General features: G+C 43.3%; 1 protein-coding gene across 1 annotated transcript in view; it reads right to left on the minus strand.

Annotated features, from left to right (window-relative positions):
* Window positions 1-380: 380 nt before the first annotated feature.
* The window catches only part of WDHD1 (WD repeat and HMG-box DNA binding protein 1), a 463,259-nt gene continuing 451,476 nt past the window's right edge, over window positions 381-12,163 (minus strand). The window contains exons 25-26 of the mRNA XM_053697606.1: window positions 3,995-4,130; window positions 381-1,202 (exon numbers count right to left, since the gene is read on the minus strand). Of these exons, the coding sequence (XP_053553581.1) occupies window positions 1,008-1,202; window positions 3,995-4,130 (331 nt within the window). The 3' untranslated portion in view covers window positions 381-1,007. The remainder of the gene's footprint in view (window positions 1,203-3,994; window positions 4,131-12,163) is intronic.

Raw genomic sequence — 12,163 nt, forward strand, 5'->3', positions numbered from 1 at the left:
GCTTCTGTAGGAACAGCAGTGGACCTTAGTTACAAATGCTAAGATCATAATCCTCCATGCAGAAATCTTCATCTATGTCCTGCCTGAGAGTAAAGAGTACAACACCGGTACCATTTAAAAATAACAAACTCTTGATTGTAGTAAAAATTAAACGAACAGCTTAACACCTCTTTCACTTTACCCTTCCTGCTTAGAGCCGGCAAAGAGAATGACTGGGGGGTGGAGTTAAGGGGGGAGCTATATAGACAGCTCTGCTGTGGTGCTCTCTTTGCCACTTCCTGTTAGGAAGGATAATATCCCACAAGTAAGGATGAATCCGTGGACTCGGTACAACATGCAAAAGAAAAAGACAAAGAAAAGAAATACATGACAAACACCAAAACGGTACTCCCAGTTTATTTTTTCCTTGTAGTAACTTTCTTAAACATTATTTGTTTAAACTGTTTCTAAATAGGCAGGTTGCAAAGTATTAATTCCCATTCATAAACACTAATTCCCATTCATAAACACTAATGTCAGGTAAACATTCAAGAACACTAAATTTGACCTGCATAGCAACAGTTCTGTATCAATGTTTGATAGATAACTGACGCTTTCCAAAGTTAAAGCCCAAGTGTAAAATTTGGAGAAAATAACTTTATTTATAATAACTTTACATTTTAATGCAGTTAACCACAATAAGACAATAAGTTGTAAAAACATCCATGCAGACATCTATAGAAACACATAAAATTACATTTACAGAACCGGATAAAATAGTACGGTCTAACAAAAGATGCAATAAGGGACTTGGAATTTATCTTTTTGTAGTACTATATTAACCAGCATACATGTCTATTAACCTCTACGCTTCAAACTCCTACAAAATAGGTGAGCGTTTCTCTTTTATAATAATGATTCTCAGCAACCACCCCCCAAAAACTAATTATTTGAAAGTGCTATATAATAGCAAAAGAACATTAAACATCCTTTCATTTAATATGAGTAGTTAGATTTGTCTTTTTTCCTCAGTCTTTTTTAAACGCAAATGCAGACAGCTTGGTATTCACAGATTGGTCTAAAGGTTTCCGTTTCTTTGCTGAAGTGTCATCTGAGTTTTCTACTAGGGTTTGATTAGAACCATTATTTTCCAGTTCTGTGCGTTTCCTTTTCTTTATATCTGCAGCATCCAAAATGTCTCCTTTGGCTTTTTCTGTCCAAAGCTAAAAGAAAAAAAAAATTTAGATACATGAGAATAAAAAAAGTGTTTGCTTCTAAATTTTGTATGGCTACAGGAAAAGTAAATTAGGCCATAAATCAGTATTAATAAACTTTGATTGTCATGAAGTTGTAGTATGACATGATGAGATGTCCTATTTATTAATAAATTTACCTTCAACTGGAAAGGAGTGTATATATCTGCATGCAGTATCAATGATCCAGGCAAAGCAGGAACAAATTAATAAGTCTCTGTGCAATTTGTTTATCTAAAAGAGGGACATTTAACAATTTTTTTTTCTTTCACGATTCAGATAAAGCATTTAATTTTAAACAACTTTCCAATTTACTTCTATTATCAAGCTTGATTCATTCTCTTGTTATCCTTTGTTGGAGGAGCATCAGTGTACTACTTGGAGTTCGCTGAACACATCAGGTGAGCCGATGATCAGAGGCAGGTGAAGCTACCAATCAGCAACTAGCTTCCAGTAGTGCACCGCTGTTCCTGAGCCTATCAAGGCATGCTCTTCACAAAGGATACCAAGATAACTAATTGAATTAGAGAATATAATTGTAAAGGTAAAATTGCACGCTTGATCAGAAATCATGAACGTTTTTACTTTTGACTTTAATTTCCATTTAACCGCAGATGGCGACATGTGGTTGTTTTACGCATATCAATTGCCAAAATTTCTGAGCTAATCATGAACTTGCTCCACATACATGGTAGCCAAGTGCACCAGCATTGTCGGGGTAAACTGTGAATGCTTGGGAACCAGAAGTGCCAGGCTGAAGGAAGAAGCTTAAGGGAGCTGGAAAGGGTGGATTGGCAAGTAATCAAACCCCTCAATCTCAGCTCCCTTAATACATAGAAACCCAGAAGAGGTTTTGGAATAGGAGTATATTGTAGATCCATAAAAGGAGACACAAGATCATTCCCTGTGACCATTATGGAAGGTTTGTGACAAAATTTCACATGAGGTGAAAAAGAGAGCAACTAACTATACTCAATATACATCCCTCTGACAAACACTGTCAACATAGACTGATAACCTCTCTCACTGAAGAATCATATGCACATCTTAAATCTTCACCTTCTTTCAGTGGAGGAAAAGACAAGACCGAGTTGCTAGTGAGGTGGGAGGGGTTTTATAGAGTTCCCAGGGTTTGAGAATCTTTGCTTCCCCCTAGTGATAGGGAAGAGTATTTTCCAGGAGTAATGGATCGTGGACGTTACCACCTGTATGAAAAACATATAGTCTGCCAGCTGGACCAACCGCCTATAAAGGATTTCATGCTTTTTGTCCATGGGATACTTGAACAAGGTGTGCTGAACTTTAAAGAAATAGCATTCACCTAGCTAGAGGGGAGCTTGCACCATCCACCTTCAGGAATAGTTTCCCATACATCCATTTTTTCAGTGGGAAAATGGAGCAGGTTCTTGAATTTGGCAGTGGGTGCAAAAAAACATCTGGTTTGTTTAATTTCTTGGTGATTACGTCAGACAATCTCAAAGTATTTATCAATCTTTTTGATAGACTGTCTGTAGTTGGAGGATCATCAACCTCCATGGCTATTAAACCTTCACACAAGAGACTGTGTATGTCATGGGATTACCAAAAAACACTTCTGCTGCTTCATCAGCACTTGGTTCCTGTGTTTCTGAATAATCTTCCTCAGAAGAGGAGAATTCTGATACTATAGTACTGAATTGTGAAGGGTGCCTAGACAGGTGCTTCTGAGGGACGCCCCCAATGAGCCCAAGGCCTGTGAAGGAATCCCTACTGCCCCTTGCAAATGATTAACTGGTAGAGGTATGACAGCCATCATCATTGATAAGTGGATATATTGCTTCCATGCAGGAGACAGGTCAGAAGAGCCGTCGTGGGGATAACCCTGGTGGGTTGCAAATCCATGAGCACTCTACTGTAAAGGTAACGTTGCATTACCCTGTCTAGGATGAGACATGGACTCAGCACATAATTGGCATTACAGTGTGTGGACAAACCAACACACCCTCACATAGCAAATACAAAACACCCTCACATAACAAATAATGTGTATGCCTCATTCCTTATGTCCAAGAGGAATTCTGCTGCATCTCAGCAAGATGGCCACCGATCAGTAAGAAGTAAATATAGAGCGTGCTATTTTAGTGTCAAACTTTACCCATAAGATCCTAAGTGCAGAAGTAGCGTAATGAGTTAAAAACAAAAACAAAAAAACACTTCCATAAGGGCTAAACTCCCCCTCTGCTGTGGATTAAAGCCAAATGAGCTTAATTTAAAGTACTTCAATTTTTGTAGTTTGTGTAAGTGTCTAAAAGTGCCCAAAACTTTTCAAAGTGTTAAATGATGTATGTGACTATGTCCCCAGGCTATGTGAAACGTGTTCACCTAAGCTACAGCACCTATGCTTCCAGTAGATGGCCCCATCTGAGGCAGAGCAAGCAACAGTGCCCACATTTAACCTGGAAGGCTGGTGGCTTCTCCGCACTGGTAGAAGATCATCACTGCCTGGCTGAACTTTTGTCTACCCCTCCGCCCTCTTTGTACGTTCTCTGAGAAGAAAATGGGTGTCAAAACTGTTAGAAAATCTCTATCAAACAACATGAACATTAGTACCTAAAAATTCACCTCACTTCTTCATGAAGGCAAATAAATTGACTCAGGTAATATGGGAAAGGGGGAGGGATTTAAAGATCTGTTATGTTTAGTGTTTTTGCCTCCTCCTAGTGGACTGGAGTTTAATCCCACTTGTGACGGCTCGTGGACTCACACCATCAAATTGTACTTACCATCCTTTCTTCTGGAGTGATAGCCCGAAATCGACTCATACCCTCTTTAATTATTTCAGATTCATCAAGCTCAGGGTTTTCTGAAAGGATTTGTTTTCTGTTTTCATCCAACCATAGCTGAAAGCCAGTTTTTGGCCTGCAAACAAAAGTTAATACTATTACATATTACATATATAATTTACAGTCATAATTCAGTAATACTGAGACAAACATCTAATTATGAGTTTTTTTCTGTGCTCCTAAGAAAATCAAATTACACATAGTGGAAAAAACAACTTTGTATGGCCCTTTCATTATTAAAAGGACCATTCAGTACACAAGAATTGCAAAAACAAAAAATGCATAATAAAAAGGTTACTGATATTTAAATGGACAGTATTTTATTCTAACATATATTAAAATTTACTATCATGCATATTTTTTTTATTCAAAATGTAATAAATAAGGTGTGTAAACAGTGTATGTGTTTTTTCTAAACTCAAAAGTAGTAGCAGTTATCCTCATATGAATAAGGGCCTTTTAGTATATTTCCGTAACTCAGATCCGCACATAGGGGCTCCTATGAGCTATTACTGATATAAATGCACAATGATTAACGTTCGTTTATAGGATCTAAGGGAGTTGAGTTTAAGGGGTTTTAATACTTATCACCCATACAGCTTAATTAAGCTCCATGCAGCAGCCTGACAACTACTTTCGGATTTCTTTGAAAAACAAAGCTTGTACACATCTTCAAAATTTATGTTTAATTTTCATCAAATGAATGGTAAAGACCACCAATAAAAGGAGACCTAAATTATGTAAATCTGGCAACCAGCCCACATCCAATAGCTGGCAGCTGGGTCAGTTAATTTTAACATTAAAGGGATACTGAATTTTTTTCATTCATGTTTCAGATAGAGCATGCAATTTTAAGCAACTAATTTACTCCTATTAATAATTTTTCTTCGTTCTCTTGCTATCTTTATTAAAAAAGCAGGAATTTAAAGCTTAGGAGCCAGACCATTTTTGGTTCAGCACCTGGGTTACGCTTGCTTATTGGTTAGCCAAATGTAGCCCACAATAAGCAAACACTATCCAGGGTGCTGAACCTAAAATGGGTCAGCAACTAAGCTTTAAATTCCTGTTTTTTTAAAAAAAAAAAAATTGCACGAGAACGAAGAAAATTGATAAAAGAAGTAAATTAGAAAGTTGCTTAAAGCATGCTCTATCTGAATCATGAAAGAAAAAAATTTGGGTTTTGTATCCCTTTAAGTCCACAATGCATGGGAACTTGCTTGATATGGTATTCGCATGCACATTAGTGTCTGAAACGCACCGCTGCCATATTTGTTTTTTCTATTCACTGCATGCACTCATTGTCTGATACATCATCAAAGCTTGGATTGCGACTCGCCACTCAAGAGAGGAGCGGTTGCCAATAAAATAGTTTTAATGCGTATGCGGGCCGCCATGACGTTTCCACCTAGGTAGAACATTGTAATAACAAATTATGCTTACATAATTATTTCCTTTTCTTCTGATGGAAAGAGTCCACAGTTGCATTCATTACTTTTGGGAAATAAGAACCTGGCCACCAGGAGGAGGCAAAGACAACCCAGCCGAAGGCTTAAATACTCCTCCCACTCCCCTCGTCCCCCAGTCATTCTGCTGAGGAACAAGGAGCAGTAGAAGAAATATCAGGGTGAAAGGTGCCAGAAGAATATGAGGACGCCCCACATAAAATTACGGGTGGGGAGGTGTGGACTCTTTCCATCAGAACAAAAGGAAATTATCAGGTAAGCATAATTTATGTTTTTCTTCTTAAATGGAAAGAGTCCACAGCTGCATTAATTACTTTTGGGAAAACAATACCAAAGCTATAGAGGACACTGAATGCCAAGACGGGAGGGTACAATAGGCGGCCCATACTGAGGGCACCAGGCCTGAACCTCTACCCAATAAAAAACCCTGCTTCGCCCGAAGCTGAGAAAATTTTAAGAGGAAAAACCCCAGTGACACTGCCTCGCAGTTAGTTCAGAAGCCAAACTAGGGACCGCAAACGGACTCGACTGAGCTAACAGTCCTCCAGGAGACACCGTCGCCCAAAAAATGGTCCCCCACCGCTCATCTCCACAAATGAAGGAGACACCAGCCGAAACCCCCAAGGGGACAAGGCAAAGGAGAGAGTCAGTACAGCTCACAGAGACCCAAAGAAGCCCAAACAGGGAAAGGAGACCTCGCCTATACCAAGCGAAACCCGGGATAAGACCGGGCACAGAGACAGAACAGACGTCTAGCAAGGACTCAATCTCCATAGGGAGAATATCCCCTAAAGAAAAGGGATGATGCCGGAAGGGCAACAACTGTCCTCAAGGCCCAAATGCACCAGCTAATGGGAAGTAAAATTCCCAACACAGATGTCCTAGAAAAGGACCCCCCTACAAGTAGCTTGCTAAGCAGAGGCACAGCCAACCCATTCACCTGCAGAGCAGGGAATCCACGGGAACACTGGCAAGCTGACCAGGGGAATGCAACCCTAAGGCGTACCAGAAATTGGACATCCAGCGCCAGCAGCTGAGAATAAACCAACCACCCTTGAGTCTCAAGCCACATGGCTAACCAACAGATGACATGAGCCCCTCTGTGGCAAAGAGTAAAAAATACTCCAAAAACCTGGCCAACCATGACCAGGTGAGGTAGATGGAGCAAGGACATAGCCCAAGTTCCCACTACCGTGGAACACCCCGACCAGCCCTGAGATCCAAGCTTCCCAAACCACCCAAGACTGTGTCAGTAAAAAGGCCAAGCAGAACATCGGCAACCGGAAAAAACAGGTCCGGGAACCTAATAGTTCAGGCAAATCTTACCCTAGAACTAAACACCCCAACTGGCCAAAAAGCCAGACACATGGGTATGGAAGCATATCCAGAGAATCCGGATAGCGAGAAGAACTAGAAAGCTGGACCAAAGGGAGGAACCACCCCTAGCTAAAGTCCAACGCTCCAAGAAGCAAGGCAAGAAGTCTCCCTAACACCTCCGCACAAGCAGAGGAGACAAGGAAGAGAAGGCACTAAAGCCTATTCAGCTCCGGAAAACCCCAAGCTAAACAAAAGTCCCTGCAGGGAACAACCATCGCCTGGAAGAACAGATCCCTAAAAGGAGATCCACTCACCCGGAGGCAATGGAAGAAGACCCAAAGGGCTCTTATAACTCAGTCAAGAGTATGAGCTGCAACTAGATATACTAGAAACAGCTACGCGTACCCCTGAAAGGTGTCAAGAGCTGCAACAGGTTTCAAACTGCAACCTTCCGCATGCTAGACAGCCATGCTGTACAAGCTGTTGGATCAATCCCAAAAGGACACATCCAGAGGCCTAAAAATGGAGGCCAAACCGCTCAATAGCGGAAAGGGGCATTAAGCCCTCACACCCTCCACCAGATGGGGGAGGAAAACTCTAAGTTCTGATGAAATCAGATGTCAGATAGAGTGACGCAGCGGAAAAACTCCCCTGCCCGGTCATCTATGACTGAAGGCTATAAGGACTGAAACAATCCTTCCCACAGGTTCTCTCGAATGCTTAGTTGAACATGAAAAACAATGATAACCTGAGCACTCGGCGCTTCTACCGAACCAGCCGTGCATAACAGCGCCACGTGTCTGAACAGCCACAATCCCGAACGAACATGACAGGACCAGCCTGCACCTAGGGTCCCAACCGGCAAGCTGCGTAAATTCTTCCTCGTAGAACAGACATTTTTAACAGAGGACTAACATGTAATACAGAGTATCAATCCCAGAAGGTTCCCGAAGAAAACAAAAACAAACAAAAGACATCCCCCATCGGATATAAATAAAATATGGAGGTTAACCTGGAGGTTAACGCCCAAAAGACACGGGCCTACCCGCAGGACCAGCCAAACGGAGCCCTACAAAACTGGGAAAGATCTCAACAAATGACAATTAGGAGATTACTTCATCTCCACATGTCTAATGAGGTGCACCATTCGAATTATCAGACTGAAATTCCCCATATCTGGTAACGATAGGGTCATCCAATAACTGAAAAACATGTCTGAGCAACACGCGAAGGTGTGCAATCCTGTAACAGAAGGCACAACACTCAGGGACAGATACCCCGCGGGGAACTGTAGAGGCCCTTCCCAAGGCAGAAGGCCCGAGACAATAGGGCACAAGCACATTCTCAAAGAAACGTCTGGACTCTGCAGACGAACAATCGCCAACATTATGTGGAAGCAAAAACTTGCTGCAACCTCCGGGGGAAACACGCCACCCCGCATGGTGGAACCATAAACTGGGTTACCCGCATGTGCAGAAGTATGATTTGGTAGGGAACTGGCCTCTCGGAGGACAGGAACCCCAGAGACGGATGGCTCAGCTGTCCCTTGATTCCCAGAGCCCGAGGAACCAGGCGCTCTGAAATGGCATCTGGAACAAAAATGGTTGACAGACGTCAACGAGGCCACTCTGGATTCATCACCGGACACAGAAGCTGAATCTGAAATCAAAATAGTCTCAGTATCAGAATCCTCTGTAACTGAGTCTGAAATTAACACACAGTCTCAGCATCAGAATCCCCCCATAGCTGGATAAAGGATATTTAAATATGGACTAAAGTAGTGAAAACTAAAACGGCACCTGACACCCCCAATGGCTGGGGCACTCACCACCTCCTATGACCAGACCCCTGTGGACTAGAAAATTTTCTTCGCCACGTGGTCAGGAATGTGGAAATAGAACGGAACGTAGCCAGGCCCAAACACAAGGTGAACCGTACAGTTCAAACAAGCGTGCCCAAAGAAAAGGCCACTTCATTTCCAAAGGCCTCAATGTTCCAACCACGAGCCCAGTAAACATCGCACATAAGCAGGATGAATCACATAAACATGATTATAACCCCCCTCAGGAGATATTAACCCTCGATTTCAAGATACTAAAAGCGACTCGCTGAGACCCTTATGTATAGTTAGACCCGCAAGGTGGTAGACTCTCTGGAAAAATTCACATTACAGTACATTGCAAATAAAGTAAAATGAAACGATCTTAACGGAATCTACGCTGTGGAACAGGAACACGGCTTTTCAAGTGTGACAGATAGTAGCATTGCCTCCGCCATGGACTTGAGAGAAGAAAGCAGGAAGCGGAGCAAAGTTCGACAACGCTGATTGCTTGTGGAGCTGTTAATCTGAGTTGGGATGGTTTCGCAGAAAGACTCTCCCTACATCTCTGGACTCTAACTTTCATCCAAGCCCTCACTGAGAGACTGACAGGACTACTTAAAACTCCTGTCCCATGCCGAAGAGTACTACCCTCCATAACAGACAAAAAACAAAAATTAAAAATTCTGACACTTCTCTGCCAACCTCCTGGGACAAAAGGCAAAGAATGACTGGGGGATGAGGGGAGTGGGAGGAGTAATTAAGCCTTTGGCTGGGTTGTCTTTGCCTCCTCCTGGTGGCAAAGCTTCGGATAAACGAAATTTGGATGGAGGAATGGACCCAGAGTTAGAAGAGATGACATCTTCACTAGGTCTGCATACTAGATCCTGCGAGACCATGCAGGAGCTATTAGAATTACTGACGCTCTCTCCTGTTTGATACAAGCAATGACTCATGGAAGGAGCGCAAACGGAGGAAATAGGTATGCTAGACCAAAATCCCAAGGAACCACCAGAGCATATATCAGCGCGCCCTGCGGATCTCTTGACCTTGAACTGTACCTGGGAAGTTTGGCATTCTGCCAAGACGCCATCAGATCCAACTCCGGCACCCCCCATTTGAGGGTTAACCTGGAGATCACCTCCAGATAGAGAGCACACTCCCCGGGATGAAATGTCTGCTCAGGAAATCCGCTTCCCAGTGGTTCACTCCTGGAATGTGGATGGCAGACAGACAACAATTGTGAGCTTCCGCCCACTGAATAATCCATGCCACCTTCTTCGTGGCTAAGGAACTCCTAGGTTCCTTCCTGGTGGTGGATGTAAGCCACTGAGGTGATATTGTCTGACTGGAACCTGATAAACCGGGCTAAGGACAACTGAGGCCAAGCCATCAGAGCATTGTAAATCGCTATCAACTCCAAGATGTTTATGGGGAGAGCAGACTCTTCCCAAGTCCATAGTCCCTGCGCCTTTAGCGAGTCCCAAACTACTCCCCAGCCTTGCAGGCTGGCATCCGTGGTCACAATCACCCAGGAAGGTCTCCGGAAGCATGTGCCCTGAGACAGATGCTCCTGAGAAAGCCACCACGGAAGAGTCTCTTGTCAACTGGTCTAGATCTATTCTTTTGAGACAGATCTGAATGGTCTCCGTTCCATTGTCTGAGCATACATAATTGCAGAGCTCTCAAATGGAATCGAGCAAAGGGAATGATGTTTATGGAAGCTACTATCAGACCAATTACCTCCATACATTGAGCTACTGATGGCCAAACAGTAGATAAGGAATCTATTATGGTTCCTAAGAAAACAACCCTTGGAGCTGGAACAAGGGAACTCTTTTCCAGATTCCCTTTCCATCCATGGGAACGTAGAAAAGACAACAAGATCTCTGTATGAGAGTTTGCTTGTTGAAAAGATGGCGCCTGAACCAATATGTCATCCAGGTAGGGCGCCACTGCAATTCCTCGAGACCTGATCACTGCCAAGAGAGCGCCCAGAACTTTTGAGGAAATTCTGGGAGCTGTGGCAAGGCCAAACGGAAGAGCCACAAACTGAAAGTGTTTGTCTAGAAAGGCTAATCTCAGTAACTTTTGATCATCACTGTGGATGGGAACATGAAGATACGCATCCTTCAGGTCTATGGTCGTCATGAATTTTCCCTTTTGGACCAAAGAAAGAATGGAACAAATGTTTTCCATTTTAAAGGACGGTACTCTGAGAAATTTGTTGAGACACTTTAGGTCTAAAATGGGTCGAAAAGGCGCGTGTCTCTGGGCAGCACCTTGAATGGTTGCAGTATCGGTTGCTCTCAGGGGATCACAGATAATCTGCCTTTTATCCGTGAATAAAAGAACCATCTACCTTGTGTTTCCTGCTAATACAAGTCTACAGACCGAGCTGATTTGATTGAATCTACACTTATGGGAGTACTACCTATGACAACCGATCTGGAGCGTTGAGGCCTAAGGCAGTTTCCACAGAGAAAGGTCCTCAACACCCCCCCCGGTATCTTGCAAGCCGGGTATACAGTGCTTTGACACTGATGTCCTAAGTATCTACAGTGGAACTTACTTTTGGTCATTTTTTGAGATAAGGGACGTTTCACATCTGTCTAAGCATCGTACATCACAGATTTACGCTGTTCCTTAGGGAAATGAAAGCCATGCTGGAGGCCCACTCTACAGAAATGTGTGCAGTACTTAAAGCGGAATTCACCTCCCTAAAAGATGTCTGTGTTAAGGCAAAGGGAGAAATGCAGCCGTCACTAAAGTTGCCCATTAAACCTACTACATGCCCGATCCAAGTTCTATGTAAACTAGTCCTAAAATCAAAGCCTCAATACACTGGCCTAACAGCTAGAATTACTGAGCCGACAATGGAGATGACATATCTAATGGCCGGAGGGCTCAACGGCCAATCTCAGCCTGTAATTCTGAATGATAGGGATCAACCCTCCATAATACTTACAGAGGCCCCGCAGAACGTAGAAGTTCCCTTGCAACACCCCTGTCTGGCGGATCACTTACCCGATATTCCGGCTACAGATAAAAATATACCGCCCATGGTATTGAGATCAAGAGGCGATTCGGAGCCTCAATGGATTACACAGTGCAGGCGGAGGAAGAGACAGCTGGCCTCGAGGGTTCCGGTGTTTCGCATAGTCACTGGCAGACAGAGGGAGTTACAAAGCAGGCGACCGGCTCAGCCAGGGAGAGCAGCAGCAAGTCGGGCTTCTCTTTCTTCCTGTGATCCACGAACAGCCCGACCTCCCTATACAGCAGGGGGCCACAGGCAAGAGTATGTAAGTCGCCCTGCTTTGAGGAAAAGAGCGTTCTGTACACGGATGCTTACCACAACGGGACATTCTCAGCTATGCAGGCAAGTTTATTCCGATCTTTACTGTGGCCTTGTATATCACCCAAGTGTCTCCAGTTTCCATAAAGCTCCAGAGTATCAAGCCTCATTGAACACTGCCCCTGCAGAGAGTTGTGAGTTGCTTCATAGACGCT

Source organism: Bombina bombina, chromosome 1 (assembly GCF_027579735.1).
Source record: "Bombina bombina isolate aBomBom1 chromosome 1, aBomBom1.pri, whole genome shotgun sequence".
Classification (NCBI taxonomy): Eukaryota; Metazoa; Chordata; class Amphibia; order Anura; family Bombinatoridae; genus Bombina; species Bombina bombina.